General features: G+C 35.5%; 1 protein-coding gene across 2 annotated transcripts in view; it reads left to right on the plus strand.

The window, feature by feature from the left end:
• The first annotated feature begins 19,857 nt into the window (after window positions 1–19,857).
• The window catches only part of LOC110452740 (contactin-like), a 46,492-nt gene continuing 40,355 nt past the window's right edge, over window positions 19,858–25,994 (plus strand). Inside the window, exon 1 of one of the 2 annotated variants that reach the window (XM_021501387.1) lies at window positions 19,858–20,083. Coding sequence is in view for 1 of the 2 variants with exons in the window: in XM_021501386.1 (XP_021357061.1) it covers window positions 22,806–22,837 (32 nt within the window). In the remaining variant the exon portion in view is untranslated. Of the gene's footprint in view, window positions 20,084–22,761; window positions 22,838–25,994 lie in introns of those variants that run through there. The other variant, XM_021501386.1, reaches the window with a different exon arrangement.

The following is a 25,994-nucleotide window of genomic DNA, read 5'->3' on the forward strand; positions in this document are numbered from 1 at the left end:
TGATACCTCAATAATATGTACTTACCTGCACCATAATGTCGGAATGCCCACACCTCTGCTTACACGAGACAATATCATTGTTTTCAATCCTCGTGAAGTGTTTATTATCAACGCTGAAGCACCCTGAATAAATAAATACAACAAACGAGTAATTGACTTTTCAGATTTAATTATGAAATTCAGGGGCGGGTTTTCATTGATTCGTGTTGTGTTCCTATTGACTCCTAATGAACGGGGAATCAACCCGAGAAAGGCCTAGAGACGCTATCTCTGTCTTTTGTTTTTTGTTTTTTTAATTCCAACACAAGGACTTCTCAATGTTTTCTTTATATATATATATATATATATATAATTAACGTTGTTACCTGACTTGACGTTTATGCACCTCATCTTAAGTCGTCTTTGCATCAAATAGGCTTTTGTAATGAAGTAGGGCAAGTAAATATCTAGCACGGACAAAGAAACAATGTACAACATACTTCAAATTGGGAATATTTGATGTTTTCGTAGAAATTGTATTGGCAGATTATAACTTTATCAAACGAGTTTGGAAATCACACGGCTAGAAGCGTAACATGCTGTGGAATGAGCTTACAATGCCAAAATATACCAACGTATCATAGTTACACATAAAACCAGGCATATCTTTAAAATTTCGACCTATGAGAAGCTAGTCCGTCATGGATATCATCTTGTTAATAGTCAAAACAGATGTCGCGTTAAAGTTTGCACAACCATACCAAAGTGTGTCTAAATCAAACTATACCTTTAGTTTGACCAATCAGAAACAAGTTTATGGTTACAATTTTATATGGCATGCAAATGGAAGTTTCTGAAACTTTCATCGTGCGAAGATACATCTGCGAACCAAACTTGTCTGACAAAATCAATATTTCGACTAAAAAGTCAGGCTAATAAAAAGTACTTACTACTCTGTGATCATAACACAGACTAACAAACTACCCCGTCTGACGTAAACGATGAAATCAGAATCACAGCAGAGACCACATATCTATGACATACCTATCACCGAAATTGATAGAAAATCAAAAATTATTGCAATTGTACAAATAAGAACTATAGTCTTGGCGGCTTTTTTGTTTTTTATTTAGAACCAGATCTCAAAAGGAAAAAACAAGAGAATACCGATGTGGCAAAAAAACTTCATTTGAGCTCAGAATCGATAAAACTATGGAAAAATATTAGCATAGTACAGATTTACATGGTGACTATTGAAAAAGAACAAGGAGAATACGACCAGGTGTTCCGGAAGGGTAAGCGTCTTCTCCTTCATCGATAACACCCACTCTATATGCAAATATAGGTCGGAGTTATGTCACGTCCTCATATCGAACAATCGAGTAGTTATAAAACACACACAAGGCTCTATATGGGCATATCAAACACATCGACCGCCATGTCACAGAATAAGCTTATTTCTCTTTGATATCCGGACGGCGACCAGAAAACTAGTCCATAGTCTTCATCAACCTGTATCTTTTGAAATGATATTTTTGTTAGTTTGTCCTACAGCTGATCGTTGTGTGTAGTTCGGACATTGGAGTCCAGGAATGCAGGCTTGTGTGTACCAAGATAGTCTTCGTGGTGTTATAATACACCTGTATGCATCAAATTTGGAAAAAAAATAGAAATATATATCAATATCGACCAATTAGTAGCACGTCTGAAGGGACCAGACAAACCTATTATTATTATTACGACAATTACGAAACAATCTTTGTCAACATATGTAAGTCACTCTCGTTGGCCTGAACAATAGCCTGATGTCGTTTCAGTTTTTACGTAGATGAACTTACCAGTGGGATACATCCATGGAGTGGTATACTGGTATTGACCTTCCCAGACCTTTTCCAATAAGTTAGTGGCGTTCTGAGCAGCGAGCTTTTCGCTAATTGTGACACGTACAGCAAGAGAAGCACCCATATTCTGACAAGACACAAATGCTTCCTCCCAAGTGACGTTATCGTGGTACAGCCGAAGTGAATCTGTGGCAACAGGTCAAATGGAATTAGCAAGTGTGTGTGAAATTATTTGCAAAACTTAAGCAAATTAGAAAAGTAGGGACATCCAAGGTGTGACTCAGAAACTAGGTCCTTGCTGTTGTGGCCAGACCCTAGGGTCAATTATGATATTATGAATGCATTCGTATATTATGCCAAGCAATTGTATATATAGTTTTGGTGTCGGGATCTCAACCGTTTCAAATTATGACTCTGGGGTTATGACTCTGCAAGGGTGGGGCAGACCGCGGGGTTAATTATAATATCATGACTGTTTTCGTCTATTTATGCCCAGTCCCTGCAGGTAGGGCGTACGAATTGTACCTGCTGTCCCAATTGTATGATCGTAAGACGCGACTAAATTTGGGATCTTATCTTTTCTCTTCTTTCTAATCAACTTTCTTCTTCCTAATGTCTCCCTTGACAACGCCTCACGTTTGGCCTTTAGTTGAGCGATTGCCCATGTGAGAAAGGCTTTGGGTTCTGTCCCCTGGCCGAGACATACCAGAGTCTGTAAACATGGTAGTTTCTACTCTTGCTTAACGCTCAGCAAATGAGGAGTGGTACGACTGGTTCGCCCGTTGTCAGTATAATGTGACCAGGTGGTGTCCTGCTGGGTGTTTTCGGCAGTATGTTTCAGTGAGGTAGCACTATAAAGTCGGCATCAGTTCCGTGCTATCACAAGGAGACAAACACGAACATATCGCAGCCTCCCAAAACACACACGCATACACTACACGCATGCTTCTTGCACACAGGGTAGGCCGTCCTTAAATGACCATAGCTGTTGATAGGACGTTAAACATTACTAAACCAAACCAAACCTCTATATGCCCAGCAATTGTATATACAGTTTTGTGTGGGGATTTCAATCGTTTTGAAGTTATTACACAGTGATTAAGTGACCAAGGGTGGGGCAGACCCCGGGCATATGTAAGCATATGTACATTCGTATCTTTATGCTCAGCAATTATATATATGATTATAGGGTGGGGATCTCAGCTGACTCAGAAACTAGGTCCCTAGGGGTGTGGCCAGACCCAAGGGTCAATGTTGATATCATGATGGTGTTATTATTATTATATTCTTAACGGCCCATCAACACATAAGAGGTTATTAGGGCATGATGGTGTTTGCTTTTTTATGTTCAGCAATTGTATATTTAGGTTTGGAGTTAGGTACTCGACCGTTTCAAGAGACTAAGTTTGGGCCAGACCCCAGAAGCATATGTGCATTCATCTCTATACACTCAGCAATTGTTTATATGGTTCTTGGGTGGGGATCTCAATTATTTTCCAAGTGATAAACTTTGTTTGGCCCCTTTAGCCCGGGGAGTTAGCCTGTCCATTTGTACAACTGTTAATCCCCATCACCTAGGTATGCTTCCAACAAAATATAGTTGATATTTATCGCATTGTTCCAGAGAAGAAGAAGCTTTAAGCAAAATAGCCGAATAACCATTTTTGGCCCCGCCCCTCAGCCCCCATCATTTGTACAATTTTGAATCCCCGCCACCTAGGGATGCTACCAGTCAAATATGAATTGATATCCATCGTTTCTGTTAGATAAAAAGTTGCTACATGTAAAAGTTGCTACATGTAAAAGTGACCCTGCAGGTAGGGCGTAAGAATTGTACCTGCTGCCCCCAATTGCATGATCGTAAGAGGCGACTAAATTTGGGACCTTATCTCTTCTCTCCTTTCTAAATAACTTTCTTCTTCCTAATGTCTCCCTTGACAATGCCTCACTTTTGGCCATTTGTTGAGCGTTCGCCCATGTGAGGAAGGCTTTGGGTTCTGTCCCCTGGCCGAGACATACCAAAGCCTTTAAAAATGGTAGTTTCTACTCCTGCTTAACGCTCAGCAAATTAGGAGTGGGACGTCTGGTTCGCCCGTTGTCAGTATAATGTGACCGGGTGGGGCGTCCTGCTGGGTGTCTTCGGCAGTATGTCTCAGTGAGGTAGCACTATAAAGTCGGCATCAGTTCCGCGCTATCACAAGGAGACAAACACGAACATATCGCAGCCTCCCAAAATACACACACATACACTACACGCATGCATCTTGCACACAGGGGAGGCCGTCCTTAAATGACCTTAGCTGTTAATAGGACGTTAAACAAAATCAAACAAACAAACAAACAAACATGTAAAAGCAATACAGCCAAATAACTTATTTTGGTGCTGCTCCTCCATTTGTACATTTTTTTTTTCCCAACCTCCCATGAATGCTTCCAACCAAATATTGTTGATATTTATCTCTTATATTTACAGAAGAATTTAAGCAATATATAGCAAAATTACAGAGAAGTCGCTTAAAGCAAAATAGCCGAATAACCATTTTTGGCCCCGCCCCTCAGCCCCACCATTTGAACAATTTTGAATCCCCACCATTTAGGGATGTTTTCAACCAAATGTTGTTGAAGTAGCTTAAAGCAATATAGCCAAATTACCTTTTTTGGCCCCGCCCCTGAGCCCCCTGTGGTAAGCCCCATCATTTGTACAGTTGTGTATCCGCACCACTTAGGGATGCTTCCAACCAAATACTGCTGATATCTATCTCATCTATCTACACAGAATATTCTCATTTTCAAACCCATGCGTATATATATAAGAATAATTTACCGGATATTTGCTCTCCATACGGCTTATAAGCGGCACATCGATGAACAATACATGTAAGAAGGACAAGTAAAACAGCTGGAAGTAGGATCTTGTGACGGCCCATGTTTTCCAATCCTTCTCTAGCACGCATATAAGGCACAAGTGTACAACTACGCGCGCTGATGTAAGTATATACATGATTTGATGTCGTCTTCCTTTACTTGACCCAATTAATGATCGGTATATTGTTTGATGTGAAAAAGGATGGCAGTGCCTTATACCGGGAGATGGCCCACTTCAACTAACGGACATGCCGATAGAAGTTACATGTATGATAGAGTAATAAGTGAACACGGTGATTGATCTCCTAGCCTTATTTCATTTCAACAAATTGTATTGACAATTATTTGTGTAAAACGTCAACTTCCAGTTTTCGGCAGGTGTCAAATTTCAAAAGTGCTATTTTGAGTAACAAATTTAAAAAGTCTTCTTCTTAAGTTTTACAAGGTTTTGGGTCTTGATATTTAATATATAAGGTGATCAGTTGATATGCTATTAAGTTTGTGAACATGGTGACCTTGACCTTATTTCATGATCATAGGGGTCACATATCTAAACATCTTTATACGGCCTCTTCTCAATAATCAAAAGGCCTAGGGCGATGATATTTGGTAAATAGCATACTGATATTAATTGCTTTTGGTTGCAAAAAAAAGATTGTGTCAAAAGTCAACTTCCGGTTTTCAGTAGCGGTCAAGTTTCAAAAGTGCTATAATCGGTAACACATTTAAAAAATCTTCTTCTTAAGTTCTACAGGGTCTTGGGTCATGATATTTCATATATAAGGTGATCAGGTGATTGGCTATAAAGTTTGACAAAATAGTTGACGTTGACCTTCTTTCAAGATCATAGAGGTCAAATGTCTAAAAATCTGTATACGGCCTCTTCTCAATAATAAAGGCGGTAATATTTCCTCAGTAGCATAATGATATTAATTGCTATTGATTGCAATTAGCAAAGCAATTTGTCAAAAGTCAACTTCCGGTTTTTGGTAGGGGTCAAATTTCAAAAGTGCTATATTGGGTAACACATTTATAAACTCCTCTTCTTAAGTTCTACAAGGTTTTTGGTCTTGTTGGCTATCAAGTTTGTGAAAACAGTTTACCTTATCCTACTTTCAAGATCATAGAGGTCAAATGTCTAAAAATCTTTATACGGCATCTTCTCAATAACCGAGAGACACAAGGCAATGATATTTGCTCAGTAGCATACTGATACTAATTGCTATTGATTGCAATTAGCTAAGCTATTTGTCAAAAGTCAACTTCCTGTTTTCGGTAGGGGTCAAATATCAAAAGTGCTCTTTCGGGTAACACATTTAAAAAATCTTCTTAAGTTCTAGAAGGACTTGGGTCTTGATATTTCTTAAATAAGGTGCTCAGGTGATTGGCTATCACGTTTGAGAAAACAGTTGACCTTGACCTACTTTCAAGATCATAGAGGTCAAATGTCTAAAAATCTTTATACGGCATCTTCTCAATAACCAACAGATCCAGGGCGGTGATATTTGCTCAGTAGCATAGAAAATATTACCTTTAGTTTAGTTTTAGTATAGGTGAAAAGCCCGTCAAATTGTTAGCCAACAATTTCTAGTTATTTTTATTGCTGTTGACTGTGAAGTAAATTCATTTTGATTATGGACTGATGAATTATTAGTTTTTTGGATAACATTACAAAAATTAAGCAATTAGAAAAAAAATGATCATAAAAAATTATTAGTTACGATGATTTCTGTAATCTTTCGCGCTTTTGTTTCATTATTGCTATCAAACAAGAAAATAGCAAAGATTCGGATACTCAAAATACGAAATGAACAGCAGCCGTTGTGTTTTCCTTGTGTGATTATGTCTAAAATATATCCTCGAAATATTCACATACCTAATGAATAAATAGAGGATATTTGATGGTGTCTTCAGTAATAACAAATATATTTCACGAATGTGGCTAATATTTTGATATTTTGCGCACGAGTGAAAAATATTTAAATATTAGCCACACGAGTGAAATATATTTGTTATTACTGAAGACACCATTAACTTTTCTATTTATTACATTTTTAAAGCATAAAACATGAAAAATGTAATGCATTAAGAAAGGGTGGGAATCAGGAGCGTAATAATTAGCGCCATATCCTAATGATGTCACACTTGACAAAAAGGCTGCGCGCAATTTTGAATCGGATACTCAACGCAATTCCGACGTTTCCTGCTGTTTTCTGGTATTATTGCTTATAAAAATGTTATCAATTGTATATTTATGTAAATACTTAATTGTGTGTACCAAACATTTACCATAACAAAAAATCGTTGCCTTTGAATGAAGCGAATAGAAGATACCGTTATGATTGGTCAATATCAAAAAGTGATATTTTCGTACTGTGAAAGATATCAGTTTTATCAAGTTGATATAATCCGATATTCCACTGGCAAAAATGTAATAAATACGAATATTAATGTATTGTGAAATATAATTGATCTTACAGCATTTACTCTATGATAATAAGTTTTCTGCGTTTTGAAAGTATAAATGTCACTACTTAATTGGTATTTGTATATATGACTGTTCTGTTTGGAAATAATAATTGATACTATGGATATAGTAATTTCTGATTTCATCGGTTGTTATATTTTCATGAGATTTAAAAAAAATAGTATAACATACCGGGCATAGGTCGGAATTGTAGTGTTTAATGTCTTTATCTGAGGGACTGTATAACATTAATTTATCTTAAAGGACTTGTTTACAATTTAACGCTGGAATTGCAAGGAACTCATTCGTGGAATAGGGTCGCACACATCCGATATTTTATCTTAAATAAATGTCGTGTTTTGATGGAGTATGTAACACTTACAAATGTTGATTATTTTAGTGTAAATAAATAAAGTAGTAAAGTTAGTGTTATGTTTTGTTTATAATTAAATCATGGAGAGCTGTGCGATTTCCTTACCATAGGTTTGATATGTTGAAGTGTACATACTTTTTAAAAAAAAGATAATTGGCTTTATGCTAATTTACATACGGGCATTGTAAAGCCATTTTTACATTATTGATCAGCTTTGTATTGGTGTGTACGTCATTAGGTCGTTTGTAATAGTGTTTTATGAAATTAGTAATATTGTGTATCTGATAATGTCATATATAAATATAACAATTTAATAATAAATATGTTTGTCGTAGTTTTATCAAATGTTAAAACATGCTATTTTTACCGCCCTTTCATAGGTTCAGCATTTAGGGTAATGGCAACGACTGGTTCACCCGTTATCAGTATAATGTGACCTGGTGGGATGCTGTGCTGGGTGTCTTCGGCATGGTATTTCAGTGAGATAGCGCTATCACAAGGAGGCAAGTACACCAACATACCCTTTATCCGGCATACACTACACACATGGAAGCACGTCCTTAAATGACCTTAGCTGTTAAAAGGACGTTAAACAAAATCAAACCAAACCAAACTTTTCATGAAACCGATGGTGTCATAAGTCATTTTAGAGCTGGTTTTGTAACATGATCGACAATCCTTTGGTTACTTGATCGACAATCCTTTTGTTACATGATCGACAATCCTTTTGTTACATGATCCACAATCCCTTTGTTACTTGATCGACAATCCTTTTGTTACATGCTCGACAATCCCTTTGTTACTTGATAGACAATTCTTTGGTTACTTGATCGACAATCCTTTTGTTACATTATCGACAATCCCTTTGTTACTTGATAGACAATTCTTTTGTTAATTGATCGACAATCCTTTTGTTACATGATCCACAATCCCTTTGTTACTTGATCGCCAATCCTTTTGTTACTTGATCGACAATTCTTTTGTTACTTGATCGATAATCCTTTTGTTACATGATCGACAATCCCTTTGTTACTTGATAGACAATTCTTTTGTTACTTGATCGACAATCCTTTTGTTACATGAACGACAATCCTTTTGTTACAATATCAACAATCCCTTTGTTACTTGATCGACAATCCTTTTTTTACATGATCGACAATCCCTTTGATACTTGATAGACAATTCTTTTGTTACTTGATTGACAATCCTTTTGTTACATGATAGACAATCCTTTTGTTACATGATAGACAATCCTTTTGTTACATGATATGATCGACAATCCTTTTGTTACTCGATCGACAATCCTTTTGTTACTCGATCGACAATCCTTTTGTTACTCGATCGACAATCCTTTTGTTACTCGATCGACAATCCTTTTGTTACATTATCAACAATCCTTTTGTTACTTGATGGACAATCCTTTTGTTACAATATCAACGATCCCTTTGTTACTTGATCGACAATCCTTTTGTTACATGATCGACAATCCTTTTGCTACATGATCGACAATCCTTTTGTTACAGATAAGAGAAAAGTGGGTTTTATTTGGGTACTCCGGTTTTCTGCCACATTAAGACCCGCGATTGCTTACATCTTGGCCAACAAGAGTGATTAATATAAGTTGAATAATTTGTTTAATAATTGTTGTAAAATATATAAAGTTGATGTTTAGATACAATTCTGACTGCTACTTACGTCACCCTTTACACAACATTTGACAGTTCGTCATAAGAACCATCCCATACATATTCGAGAGTTCTTTTAACCAAGCGGAACCAAACTGCCTAAGCCACTAAACAGATTCCTACAGTACCGAGAAGTGACAAGACAGTTAGACAACGTAGATTATTTATATAACTATGACCTAATTACAGATAGACTACAAGTTTATATAACTATGACCTAATGACAGACAGACTACAAGACAGTTAAATAACGTAGATTATTTATATAATTATGACCTAATTACAGATAGATTACAAGACAGTTAGACAACGTAGATTATTTATATAACTATGACCTACTTACAGACAGACTACAAGACAGGTAGATAACGTAGATTATTTATATAATTATGCCCTAATTACAGATAGACTACAAGTTTATATAACTATGACCTAATGACAGACAGACTACAAGACAGTAAGGTAACATAGATTATTTATATAACTATGACCTACTTACAGACAGACTACAAGACAGTTAAATAACGTAGATTATTTATATAATTATGCCCTAATTACAGATAGACTACAAGACATATAACTATGACCTAATTACAAACAGACTACAAGACAGTTAGATAATGTAGATTATTTATATAACTATGGCCTAATTACAGACAGACTACAAGACATTTAGATAACGTAGAGTATTTATATAACTATGACCTAATGACAGACAGACTACAAGACAGTTAAATAACGTAGATTATTTATATAATTATGCCCTAATTACAGATAGACTACAAGACAGTTAGCCAACGTCGATTATTTATATAACTATGACCTAATGACAGACAGACTACAAGACAGTAAGATAACGTAGATTATTTATATAGCTATTGCCTAATTACAGACAGACTGCAAGACATTTAGATAACGTAGATTATGTATATAACTATGACCTAATTATAGATAGACTACAAGACAGTTAGCCAACGTCGATTATTTATATAACTATGACCTAAATACAGACAGACTACAAGACATTTAGATATCGTAGATTATTTATATAACTACGACCTAATTACAGACAGACTAGAAGACAGTTAGATAACGTAGATTCTTTATATAACTATGACCTAATGACAGACAGACTACAAGACAGTAAGGTAACATAGATTATTTATATAACTATGACCTACTTACAGACAGACTACAAGACATTTAGATAACGTAGAGTATTTATATAACTATGACCTAAATACAGACAGACTACAAGACATTTAGACAACGTAGATTATTTATATACCTATGACCTAATTACAGACAGACTGCAAGACATTTAGATAACGTAGAGTATTTATATAACTATGACCTAAATACAGACAGACTACAAGACAGTTAAATAACGTAGATTATTTATATACCTATGACCTAATTACAGACAGACTGCAAGACATTTAGATAACGTAGAGTATTTATATAACTATGACCTACTTACAGACAGACTACAAGACAGTAAGGTAACATAGATTATTTATATAACTATGACCTACTTACAGACAGACTACAAGACATTTAGATAACGTATATTATTTATATATCTATGACCTAATTACAGACAGACTAGAAGACAGTTAGATAACGTAGATTATGTATATAACTATGACCTAATTATAGATAGACTACAAGACAGTTAGCCAACGTAGATTATTTATATAACGATGACCTAATTACAGACAGACTGCAAGACATTTAGATAACGTAGATTATTTATATAATTATGCCCTAATTACAGATAGACTACAAGTTTATATAACTATGACCTAATGACAGACAGACTACAAGACAGTAAGGTAACATAGATTATTTATATAACTATGACCTAAATACAGACAGACTACAAGACAGTAAGATAACGTAGATTATTTATATAATTATGCCCTAATTACAGATAGACTACAAGACAGTTAGCCAACGTCGATTATTTATATAACTATGACCTAATGACAGACAGACTACAAGACAGTTAAATAACGTAGATTATTTATATAGCTATTGCCTAATTACAGACAGACTGCAAGACATTTAGATAACGTAGAGTATTTATATAACTATGACCTAAATACAGACAGACTACAAGACATTTAGATAACGTATATTATTTATATATCTATGACCTAATTACAGACAGACTGCAAGACATTTAGATAACGTAGAGTATTTATATAACTATGACCTACTTACAGACAGACTACAAGACAGTTAAATAACGTAGATTATTTATATAGCTATTGCCTAATTACAGACAGACTGCAAGACATTTAGATAACGTAGAGTATTTATATAACTATGACCTAAATACAGACAGACTACAAGACAGTTAAATAACGTAGATTATTTATATAGCTATTGCCTAATTACAGACAGACTGCAAGACATTTAGATAACGTAGAGTATTTATATAACTATGACCTAAATACAGACAGACTACAAGACATTTAGATAACGTAGATTATTTATATAACTACGACCTAATTACAGACAGACTAGAAGACAGTTAGATAACGTAGAATATTTATATAGCTATGACCTTATTACAGACAGACTACAAGACAGTAAGGTAACATAGATTATTTATATAACTATGACCTACTTACAGACAGACTACAAGACATTTAGATAACGTAGATTATGTATATAATTATGACCTAATTACAGATAGACTACAAGACATATAACTATGACCTAATTACAAACAGACTACAAGACAGTTAGATAATGTAGATTATTTATATAACTATGGCCTAATTACAGACAGACTACAACACATTTAGATAACGTAGATTATTTATTTAACTATGACCTAATTACAGACAGACTACAAGACAGTTAGATAACGTAGAATATTTATATAACTATGACCTTATTACAGACAGACTACAAGACAGTTAGATAACGTAGATTATTTATATAACTATGACCCAAGACAGTTAGATAACGTAGAATATTTATATAACTATGACCTTATTACAGACAGACTACAAGACAGGTAGATAACGTAGATTATTTATATAACTATGACCTAATTACAGACAGACTACAAGACAGTTAGACAACGTAGATTATTTATATGACTATGACCTAATTACAGATAGACTACAAGACAGTTAGACAACATAGATTATTTATATAACTATTACCTAATTACAGACAGACTACAAGGCAGTTAGATAACGTAGATTATTTATATAAGTATGACCTAATTACAGATACACTACAAGACAGTTAGACAACGTAGATTAATTATATGACTATGACCTAATTACAAATAGACTACAAGACAGTTAAACAACGTAGATTATTTATATAACTATGACCTAATTACAGATAGATTACAAGACAGTTAGACAACGTAGATTATTTATATGACTATGATCTAATTACAGATAGACTACAAGACATTTAGATAACGTAGATTATTCATATAACTATGACCTAATTCCCAACAGACTACAAGACAGTTAGACAACATAGATTATTTATATAACTATGACCTAATTACAGCCAGCCTACAAGACATTTAGATTACGTAGATTATTTATATAACCATGACCTAATTACAGATAGATTACAAGACAGTTAGACAACATAGATTATTTATATAACTATGACTTAATTACAGACAGACTACAAGACATTTAGATAACGTAGATTATTTATGTAACTATGACCTAATTCCAGACAGACTACAAGACAGTTATATAACGTAGATTATTTATGTAACTATGACCTTATTACAGACAGACTACAGGACAGTTAGATAACGTAGAATATTTATATAACTATGACCTTATTACAGACAGACTACAAGACATTTAGATAACGTAGATTATTTATGTAACTATGACCTTATTACAGACAGACTACAAGACATTTAGATAACGTAGATTATTTAGATAACTATGACCTAATTACAGCCAGCCTACAAGACATTTAGATTACGTAGATTATTTATATAACTATTACCTAATTACAGACAGACTAGAAGACAGTTAGACAACGTAGATTATTTATATAACTATGACCTAATTATAGATAGACTACAAGACAGTTAGATAACGTAGATTATTTATATAACTATGACCTAATTACAGACAGACTAGAAGACAGTTAGATAACGTAGATTATTTATATAACTATGACCTAATTACAGACAGACTACAAGACAGTTAGATAACGTAGATTATTTATATAAGTATGACCTAATTACAGATAGACTACAAGACAGTTAGATAACGTAGATTATTTATGTAACTATGACCTAATTACAGACAGACTACAAGACAGTTAAATAACGTAGATTATTTATATAACTATGACCTAATTACAGATAGATTACAAGACATTAGATATGAGATTATGATAAAATTATAAATGCGAAAGTCATTACCGAATGTAAAGAACACTCATCTTACTTTTCTGAAGAAGAGGCGACGGTGTACAAGACATAATAAAGTCGTTGGTCTAGAACGACACAATGCATTCTGAACTTTTGTTCGCGACACAAGACTACATACCTAGATTTGCATATCTCTGTAGGATCTGCAGGGGTCACGTGACTTCAGCAGCAAGTGAAACGGTTGAACCGGTCGGACTACAGTTGTTCGTTTATTAAAAATCTGACGCTGCTTTCAGACTGGTTGTTACATTTAAAAACGGACAAACCGGTTGTTTAGCATAAACGAACAGGTCCCTGGTAGATAATGCTGTACCAGGCGGATGTAGATGGCCTGCAGATCCTCATTCAAAATACCCTGTATCCCAGTAATTGATACAGTTTCTGTTCAATCAATATGTGATTATTTACACTCAACTGATCTTTATAATAAGATCTGATGTGATTTACAACCGATTCGTTCCCTGTTGATAAATGTTTACACCTTTTAAATGTTTAAACCGTTATATTTCTAGTTTGATGTATTCATTTCTGTGATTGTTTGGCCCGCATTGTCGATGGGCCGTGAAACAAAACAAAACAAACAAACAAAACAAAACAAACAAACAAAACAAGCAAACAAGCGGTATCAGGATCCTATGCAGATCGATGTATTGGCCTTGGGCTACAAAGTGAAGTAATTGGAAGGAAACCGAACTTGGTCGTCTATGTTCTTCAGGATTTTCCATAACGAAGTTTTACTCTGTACACGGACAATTTACTATTAAACGTGTCGCAAATGAGTGATTCAGTCATATCTTGACAAAGGGACCTGTCGGTCTTTAAACGTTGCGACACGTTTAATACATACATGTACATTGTTTGTGTATAAAGTAAAACTTAAATAGGATTCTTTATTTCAAACCATTCTTACACCACTGACAACAACAGCAGTGTTGTAGAACGTATAAACTTCAACACTAAAGTCTGTGGATATATAACGCCAGTACATCAATATGTGTAAAACAAACCACAAAAAAACAAAAAAAATATATGCTGAAATAACATTTAAAATCAAAATGGTGTTTCAAAAACTTAAAATTAAAAAAAACCTAGAGTGTTGACATTTTGAAAGACTCTTTTCACTTTACATTATCATTGTAAATTACGGTGTATAGCGGAGCGCAGTCTGACGTAGTGTATAGCGGAGCGCAGTCTGACGTAGTGTATAGCGGAGCGCAGACTGACGTAGTGTATAGCGGAGCGCAGTCTGACGTAGTGTGTAGCGGAGCGCAGCCTGACGTAGTGTATACTTTAATTGAACCCGTACTTTTTTTATCGATGTGGTATATGGGGCGTGAATAAATACAAAGAAGTCTCTGTCGTAATGAACAAAGCCTGCAGATATTTTTTTAGGTACCTCTTGTCGAGCAAGTAACTTGGCACTACGAGGCGATATGGGATGGCACTCTTGTAACGTAAATCAGTTTTTAGAAATAATACGTTTATTTTTAAGAATAAAATCTTGTGATGATAACAGACTCATGAAAAAGGTACATACATGGTCAGTAGGCCTGAACAAATCTTGGGACTCTAGAATTTTAAAAACGATTAATGATAAGAATTTAAATGACATCGTTAACTCAAATTTTTCTGTCAAACACAGGATTGGAAAAGTGAAAGAAAAGTTAAATATTCTAGATGCTGATGAATGGTACAAATCGGTGTGGAATGATAGCTTAAATGCAAATGGTAATAAATTAAGAACCTAGAGAACGTTTAAATCAGAGCTAAGACCTAGCTTATTTGTCAAACTGGTTCGCCAGAAAAGCAAACGAAGGGTGCTATTTAATTTTAGATGCGGCTCGCTACCCCTAGCAGTTGAAACTGGTAGATTCACCAAACCGGTGATTCCTCTTCAAGAACGCATATGTAAATTGTGTACAAATCTAAATAACTGTATAGAAGATGAATTCCACTTTTTAATGAAATGTACTGTGCATAATGATATTAGATCAACTCTATTTGATGTGGTAAAAAACATATGTACCGATTTCACTAATCTTAGTGATGCAGACACATTCAAGTACTTAATGTCTTCTGAGGAACTACACATACCACTATCAAATGATTTGTATAACATGTACAGACGACGCAGTTCTTTGTGCGTCTAGTATTTTACTACAATGCAACTAATTATTTAGTGTCTCGTAAGCCGTATCCGGCTGAGTATCACATTAAATTACATGTTTTATTTAAAAATACATTTTTTTTACCAGGGATCAATGTAGGGGTTTGGTTTATAAGTGGGTAAGCTCCCTTTAACTTTGAAATATTCTTAAATATATTAAAGCCATTGATCAATGTTTAAAGTTTATTTTTCTCTATCGTGTTTTAAAGTTGTAAATGTACCTTTGAGATGGGACTTCGAAAAGCCCTCGCCAGTAGGGACTGGCCCAACCGCTTGAAGCTAATCGTTTTCTCAATTTCCTTTTAACCTGTTATAACCATAGGTCATAGACCTTGAAATATTATTTAATTTGTTAATTATTGATCAATACTAAATTTTGCCCTTTTAACCGTGTTTTAAACTATTAAATGTAACCTTAAGAAGGGACCTCGAGAAGCCCTCGCCGGTAGAGCTCTCCCCAACCGCTTGGAGCCAATCGATTTCTCAATTACTTTTAACCTGTTATTCCTTTTTTTAAACTGATAAAAAAAAAAAAAAAAAAAAAAAAAAAACATCGTATGATTGCAGTGGCGCAGAGCGACCTGTCTTCGCTGGTAGGGCTCTCCCCAACCCTAAGGTAGCGCACTTTGAGTCACTGCAACCCACATGTTAATAATAATAAAAGGGTAGTCTCACAATAATCTAATGTCGATATTGATCCATATTACAAGGTTTTTTGTTGTTGTTTTTTTTATGTTAAACAAACTATTTTAAGTTCTAGGAAACAGTCAACTGCAAGTATTTTATATGTACCAATGGAATTGATTTATATTTTGTACAAGTATTTTATATGTATTAATGAACATAAATGTAATTGTGATATGTGACACTTAAATAAACAAATTGAACTTGAACTTGTATAGTGGAGCGCAGTCTGACGTAGTGTATAGCGGAGCGCAGTCTGACGTAGAGTAGCGAAACTAAGGCCCTAGAACCATTTTTTTTTTATCAAGAGTTATCTCCCTTCCACCAAAATGATGTTGAGTATTATTATTGTTAAAGTGCCCGTACATATATTAAAAAAACCTTCCCGTGAACATTTATATAAATAAATAAACAATTTAGTTTAATTAAAGCTGGAAATCATGGGTGGAAAACAGCAAAAAGATGTCCATTCTTCATAGACACAAAGTATGTCTGTCTATACATGCATGTGTATTTCCCTATCAAATAGTCAGTTCGCAAATCTACTTAGTAAAAAAATGTGAATACAATATCACCCGGTAATGTTTACGCTAGACTGATAATAAATAAATAAATAAATAAATAAATTATCATGTAGATCTGAAATAATTACAAAAAAACAACTGTTTATCCAACAAGCCTTTTATTCTTGTTTTTCCCGATTTCTGATACTCTGATTTATTAATCTATTTATGTATTTGTTTCCTTCTTATAAAAATGTTTACTTGGGCGTCATGGACCCGAATCGTAAGAAGAAACCAAACTGGAGTAAGTATTAAATGAGGTCAGATTGTATGTCGATTGTCTATGTTGATTGTCGGAGCCGTGAATTCAGACGAAAGGAGATAGGGGCAAGTCGATAAAAACCGACAGACCAGGCGATTGCCTACCGACCCGCGTTCCGACGTCGGTGGGTAGATAACGCTTAATACACCATGTATGCGAGTAGTCAGGTGTACCTGTAGCCACATACTTCGATATGAGTGTACTCTCATCATAAACCGCTTCGCGGTTTATTTAGAGTACACTCCGTCTTTTTGTGTTATATCTCCATAACATAAAAAAATATATTCAAGTTAATCCTTAAATATATGCTAATGACGTCACGATTGACAACAAGGTTGCGCGCCATTTTGAATGGTCTCTGATACAAAACAGCAACACACACTTTTATTGTTTCTGCTATTTTTTGGTAAGATTTGCTGTGTAGCTAGCTACTTGCATTGGTGTTTATAGCAAAAATGTACCAAATCCGTCGTTTATTCTACCATCGCTTTATTTGCTTTTGAACAGAAAATCTTCGGCTTCGAATGAAATGAATAGTATTTATCCTTCTGATTGGTCAACACCATATGTGATATTTTTACACTATAACACAAATATTACTTTTTACATTGGTCATAGTGTGAAAGATATCGATGTTGGTAGAACTCGATATCTCCGGTAATAATTGAATACAAGTTCATATTTTTATTTCAGAATAAATTTATCTTTACTACTTGTCAAAATACAGTCCTTTCTCGTAGACTTATCTCCGTTATATCAGTTAATTAAAAAAAAACAATGACGTATGCCTGCATCACCCACAGAAGGTATGCAGTACACTGTATTTACGCCGAAGTGACCTTCATCCCTAGGTCAAAGGTCAAATTAGCATACAATGTATTACAGTAAAATCCAGTTCGGATCAATAAATTATATACCGATACAATAGTATATACTGTTTCTTGAAGAACCTTAAAGTTTAGCTGTATCAAACCGGGAAGATATACAGTGTCCTGTTTTAAGTCCACGTGACCTTCATGTCAATGTCAAAGGTCAAATAAGGATATAATTTGTTTTTTGTTAAATTCTTGTCCTGGTAATTAAATTATAAACAATAAAAATGTTCATCTTGATGGAACACGAGGCTTACCTGCATCACTCACCACAGAAAGTTTATAGTGATTGTTCACTATGACCTTCACCTCTTCGTGAAAGGTCAACTGAGAACAGAGTTTAATACATATATCTTGCTCATGTTGTTAGTATTAAACCATTAAAAATGAATCATTTGGTTTGTTTGTGTTTTACTTCCTACTAACAGCTATCCTCATTAAAGGACGTACAAGGTTTAAGTGATGGAGGAAAGCCGGAGTACCCGGAGAAAAACCACGGACCTGCGGACAGAACCTAGCGACTGCCCCACGTTATTCTCGAACCCGCGACCCAGCGGTGGAGGACTAGTGGTAGCAGAATTTCAGATGCCTTAACCACTTGGCCACCACGGCCCCTTGAAAAATGAATCAAGCTTAAAGGCACATTTTCACTAAACCTTCGTCAGTCGCCGAGATGTGCAGTAGACAAAAACCAGATTGTCATGATTCTAAAACACAGAAAGAAGTTCAGCATAGTAAAAAGAACAAAACTGGTTTATTAGGGGACAAACGGTTCTAAACGTATACGAAAAAAATATCTTATTTTATTATATCAGTAACACAGATATTTCAAGAGAAAATGAAGCTTACAAATATTACGAATGATCGTACTTCAAACAAACATTCACCATTTACACAAATGCTCCACGTGAGGAGGGTTCCAATACAGCAAGGATATGTACGGTGTCAATGATGACACTTGATAGCGTTGGACATTGTCGTATCCGGGTACATGTAAGTGGAGTTGTTTTCGATAAGCGCCCCTCCCCTTCATACTTGGGCTAGCTAGAGAGAGGGGGTGGGGTTCAAATGACGTTACGTGAACATAAGCTTCTTAACCAATACCTTTGACTGACCCGGGATTTCTGACAAAGGGAAAGGTGAAATACTGGTCTTAATTGACGTTCTACACTAGAACGGTTCACACAACTATAAAAAGGCATACCTACCACTGTTTGCAGATTCCAGTATGCATATCCAATGGAATCACACGCTAACGGTCAAAGACAATGAAATAGCGTTATGAAGACATCTTATTGTTTCAATTTTAGAAATTGAAAACAATTTGTATACAATGTAAGATCCTAAATGATCACTATGAGAGAAACAGCAAGACAACATCAAACGTGAAGATGAATTCTAACTAGAAGAAAAAGAAATAAAAAAAATATGTTTATATCATGAATCGTATTTCTCAAGCTATGAAACAGAAACTGAAATCCAAGCAAACAAATCACGTATAAAATGTATTAGGATAGCGTTTCCATGAATATGTGCATTCGAAATATTCTGAAATAATCAGCAACCTCCATCAGCTACACACAAGCCTACAGGGTGGTGTTTGTGTTGTTCTCCTTCCATATTTGTGTATGTCGCTATCTGATCAGTGTCTAACACTGGCTGTTGCGGGATTACTCTGGCCAGTTCACCTGCCCGTGTTTTCTCAGATAACGTCCCCGAATGTTTCCTGATAACGGCTCCACATATAGGGACAGATAGAAAACTGACTAATACACACACACCGACATTTTAAAATTGCCTGATATCATTTCCTTGTGTTGTTCCTACATTACAATCAGATTCCATTCGTTTGTGGATATATAAGATGAATACATCTCTCTAAAGGTAAGTCTGTTACACGTGACTTTAAACTAACACACCTGTTTGTTTACTGCGTCATATAAAAACCCGCCTTTTTTCTATCCGCTAAAAAAATATCGATATCGAAACCTATCTAGATAACGTCTAATTGGATAAGGTTTAGGGTTTGGTAGTTTTATGGAGGGAGGGGAAACGGCTTACTTGTCATTGTTATTTATGTGCTTGTTTGTTCAGTTAACGGTTTCCTTTCAAAAAAGAAAACGCTCGGTTGTATGTCACAGACCCCGGACCAATCCTATGATTAATCACTTGAATGTGATTCACGACATCTAATTTCAACATTTTAAGGAACTCTTTGAAGGGTAAAAACGGTATCATAATTATGCGGATCCCGGGGTTAGGGATACAAACCCATTGTACCCATACACCCACCACGGTATTTCGTAATGGCTAAACTCTTTTAAAACTTCGACATATTTGTCATTTCGCCTCCCCTCTTTGAATCTGTGATGAGTCCCCCAAACCGAAGCAGCAGCATTTTATTTGCTTTTGTTTTTACGTAGGAGATACACATAGAATAAAGTTGTATTCATAGCTGTAACAAACACCCTAACATTGCACACTGTATACAGTATTTGTACACGTACACATATGTCGAATTGAGAACGCTACTACTTTCTAAGGTGCGAACAGAAATCAATAACAAGCGACCTCTATTTTTTTCCTTGAATCGCGTGCAATCATTCCTTAAAGTCATATCTTTGCTTAATCTGTCGCAGTTTTTATCATATGAAATAGGTCCTATTGAATAGGGCAATGCGGACATGACTTCCTTTTGTTTTATCATAGCACTACGCCATGGTGCATGCACAATTTGTCTTTGCTCTTTTATCGAACACATTCCCTATTTACATGGTGTTGCGGAAGGACATGTGGACACAACTTCCACAGATAGTTTCGGATTTATGAATTAATGCCCAATGTTTTTATTATTCCTCTAATCAATTAAAATATAATCTCACATAATACTTCAACTCTGGTGCATATGATTTTTTCCCAAAGAATTCCGCAATATCAAACCTGTAGATGCCCCCTTTTGTAAGTGTTTAACAGGAAGTGTTTGTTTGACGACTGATAACATGCGCTAAACGCACACAGGTATGTATCAAGCGTGTATTGATCATGCTCGGTAGAAACTGGTTTGCCTGTGTTCTAGAGTATAAGCGGCTTTCCCCCCATGCATTTAAGCGGCCTATTGGCTATCCGTGCTTGAGACCGAACAAATGATGACGGTTACAGTTTTTTTTGTGTAAGGGAGATAAATGGTTATACATACGATGTGTCTAAAACTTAATATTGGACAGGAATAAATTGATCGAGAGTGCTGACAATAAAACATCACCTTATCGGTGCGTGAAGTATAAATTATATAATGAAAATATCTTCCAAACAGTTTATTTTCTTTTTTTTTTCTGCCCATTTCCCATGTCAAGATTTAAAAAAAAAAATCTCCTTCTCCTACAGAAAAGAACATTTCTTGTAGTTAATGTATGCACGTATAGAGAGTGAAAACAGTAAACACGTTGTTAGCGACATCATAAAAAACATGCGCGTTTCTTTTATTTGCTATTTGTGCTTTAGAATATTGTTTTAGGAGGCACTGTAGTCTCTAGGGGTAGGACGACGGGCTCGTGATCGACGGGTTGTGGGCTCGAGTCACGTCACGGAAATGTGTTGTATCTTTGGACAAGATACTTTATTCCGCTTGTTCCAGTCTACTCAGCTGTAAATGAGAACGTGGTTGGGCAGTGCTGGTAATGGTTGAATGCTAGCTATGAGCGCCGAAATGGCAGCACCGGCTGTATGCTCCCCAGGGAGTTGAGAAAGATATTGGCTGGTTGCAAAGGCCCTATTACTACGGATACAAAATTAGTGAAGCGCTTTGAGACGACCTACGAACTAGGTTGTGATGAAGCGGTATATAAGAAACTCGAATTACTACTTATTATTATAATAGTTTTATATGATTTGTGAGGAACCGTATTGGACCAAACCTAGGAGGCACTTTTTGCTTAGACAAATACAATCAAAAGATAAAAAAGAGCGATTGTTTAGCAATCTCAAGACGTGGGTTAGAATCCCAGTCAAGCCTCACTGATTTGTTTCGTTCAAGACACTGTTACTGGTCATGTTTTTCGTATTGTTTCTTTTACGTTAAGTCCAGCAAAGTATGGTTTTCATTTTAGAGACGATTTATCAATTCAATCGTATATTACTGGAGGAGAATTCCATAGCGTATTAACTGTTTCTGACAGTGGAACGCGGATCCTTAACGCGTCTTAATGCAACAATGTAACATTAAACATATACATCTGAAACCATATGGTAAATCAGTGGTGGAGGGTATAGCATACCCTGATGGGAGTAACTCCAACTTTTAAAGAAGCCGCCTTAATGCACAACATGTTGCGGTAAATCAATCTGACTTACATGCGTCATATACCTAAACCCGGATGTAGTCATATGCATACATTAATCAACATATCTTTGACCCATGTGGTTAAAATGTGGATCGTAGTGTTGTTATCATATGCTGTACAATATCACATGCGTTTGTGCACCCAACTGAAAACTGAAGATATTCATATCGTTATCACGTAAACAAATATATTAAATTACATGTATAGTAGAATAGTAAAAAAAAATCAGTCATGTTTTCGCCCGAGGAAGACATACCACCATAACCATGGTGGGTTATACTATACACCGGATTTCAAGGTATTTCTTAATAACATCCTTTGAAAAATATGTATGTAATATGTACACTGGGTCGGCGCACAAACATATGTGTAATACTCTTGTAGAGCATCTAATAATAGCCCTGCAAACCAATTTTCATTAATATAGGTCAGAGAGTTATTGGTATATGGCTACTTCCGGTTTTCACATGTGCGCCCGCAAGTAGAGGTGTGGAACATATTAACCATTTCTGATGCATTTAGTAAGATTTATTTGCATCAACATGTGATGCATTAAAGTTAAACATGGCGTCTTCCCTGTGAGTTGGAATTATTTCAATAAGGGTACACTATACCGGTATTCCACAACTGACGTATTATGCATACACTTAAGCATTGAACTGTTTTTGTATGGTATTTATGATCTATTTGAACGACACAGCTTTGCAAGCAAACAAATCATAATGCGCAAAGCTGTGTCATTCAAATAGATAATAAATACCACACGAAAACAGTTCAATACTTATATTTACGTTTTCTCTGCCTCTTATGTTCTTTTTTAACTCATAATTTATATTTAAAATTAAAAATGCCCGCCTTATCGACAGTCCACACAATTTCGTTCAACAGTTTGAACAGCGTTTTGTCGCGTGCTGATTGGCAAACAAAGCAGTACTTTGAAATTTTAACAAACACTTCAATTTTATTCCACAATTCAGTATCAATACAATTGCGTATGATATGTATAAGGTGATTTAAGTTTATCAATAGAACTCCGAGCTGAAAGTTAGATTTTAAATTGTTTCGATTTTCCCCCGGAACAAATTTCCCGTATGGAAAAATACAGTGAACACCGTAAATTCGACCTTGCCCTCCACGAGGGAGTTATTTTTGGATTTTTTTGTGAAGAATCCAGGCGTGAATTTATTTGTTGATTGTATGGGAACAGTCGGTAGATTCTATAACAGCCTCGTTATTTGACCTGTCGTCAGAATTAAACTGAGGAAACGTATAGATGCGAGACGCGTAAACCTGATAGCGTTTGAAGTGAGTGATCTTGTGACGGAGTACAGGTTCGTTACAAATGTCTGAAATGTTTATGTGTGCTGTAACTCATATCAGTAGGTCTGTAACATATGTGTCAGTAGGTCTATAGAATATGTGTATTTCAGACATTTGTAACGAACCCCTGTTGACCACTGCAGTGTAAAACAGGATATTTCTGATCAATTGCATGAGCGTTAAAATTGTTTCCATTGCCGGCATTGGTGATTTCAACCGATGTGCATTTTGTACGATATTGGTCTTGTTTTCGTTGTAATAAAAGTGTTTGTTTGTTTGGTTTTTTTTTTTTGCACATAAATTTACAATGACATTATCAAATCTCACAATGCCCTGCGATATTTCAGCAGCCGTCATGTTTATTTATATTGGATATTGTAGTTCCGGCCAGTGTTGTATTAATACGCTAAGAATTGTGTCTCGTGATGGATGGTAATTAAAGTCCCACCAACGACACAGCTTTCAAAGAGGCTATATAGTGACAATGCCATGCAAATGTAAATATATATATATGCTTAATGCTTTTTATATGAAATAACACATGTTGATGCATACGGGGGTCTAACATATAACATTACATCACTTTATACATTGGACATTGCTATAAATGTTTTATAGTTTATCTTGTTTGAACATTGATTTGAATCATTACTGAGAAAAAGACTAGAAAACCAAATGTGGAATCTCATATCTGTAACACGTGTTTAACAGGTAAATCTTGAGTGCCAAACGACATCACAATGAAATTTCACAATTCCTGTTCTTTCGGCTCAGACAGTATTGATTATAGCTTCACAAATATCACCAATTGATTGAAATTATAATAAAAACAATGCCAAAATATTTGAAGTATTATAAAATAAATTGTATGCATATAGTTTAAACGTCCTAACAGAAGGAATTCTGTGACCACAGCACTCTGTTTTTACACTGGTCATTGGACTGCTTTCAGTTGGCATTCATAGGCAATATGAATGACAGCTTGATAAAGGCAAACTCAATGAAGCGCGCAAGCGTAACATTAACCTGTTAAGACATCGTAAGGTAAAGTAAAATGTTAAACAAGAAACAATAACAAGTGGGCAATGTCTTAGACGACAACAGACCATTGTTTTCACCTAAAAAACATATTGATTACTAATAGATCGAAATTTGCATCATTTTTCGATGAAAGCTTTCACCATGGCAACACCTTCACTAGCAAACAAATATCCTTCTTCAGTCTAATAGCAGATCAGGCGTGGCTGACCTATCCCTAATTACGGCTACGTTATCTGCCTGTGAACAAATTGGAGCTTAGACACAAAATGTATTGACAATGAATAGTTGGGGAAAGTCGCACGGTTTATATAGTCACTGGCAGTGTGTACATCAGTGACACATTATGTAGGGGTGGGCAAATTTAACCTGGAGAAAAGTCAAAATCAGATGACAGATAGGAAGTTATATACCTGTGGGAAAGCATCCGGTCAATAACTACTACGTCTTGATAAGGGCTTGACATTTGACAAGGCAATTTTAGCCCGGTATGAGAACTTTGCCAGGGAGGCCTCCCTAGGATGGTCAGATGATGAACTTTGCATGCACATTGTTTACGCTCCAGCTTCTGGACGCGTCTAGAGTTTGTACTCGCTTGGTGTCGTGTGCATTCACTTTTATGACGGTGTAAATGTATTCCGTTTCCTATTCCCTTCAGTACATATTTAAAGGAAATATTTCAAATTTTTTATCCTATTTATACATTCATTTTTTTCAAACCCAGCTTTAAAAACGATCAGCAAGTGTTCATCATTCTGTTGTTTCTCATATTTTCTGCAAACACTCCATCATCGATGCTCCATGCAAGGCCGCACCCTTACTCTCTGCACCCCTGGAATATGTCACAGCAAAATCGAAGGCATGCGGCTGGGTATTTGATTGGTCTCAGATTGAAAAAAGATTAATCGCCAGACTGATACCTGTCTTTTCAAGATTACAGAAGGTCGACATTCGACTTCAAAGCCGGTCAATTCTACCGTTACGCTGAAGCAGAACGTTTGATGTACAAAAGACCAAATTGGCTTTCTAGTCTCATTCACAATGTGGCGCCCATCTTAATTGCTAGTGATTCTATTATGATTTCTTTCCAGTCAATA

The sequence above is a fragment of the Mizuhopecten yessoensis genome, unplaced genomic scaffold, assembly GCF_002113885.1.
Source record: "Mizuhopecten yessoensis strain PY_sf001 unplaced genomic scaffold, ASM211388v2 scaffold6863, whole genome shotgun sequence".
Lineage (NCBI taxonomy): Eukaryota > Metazoa > Mollusca > Bivalvia > Pectinida > Pectinidae > Mizuhopecten > Mizuhopecten yessoensis.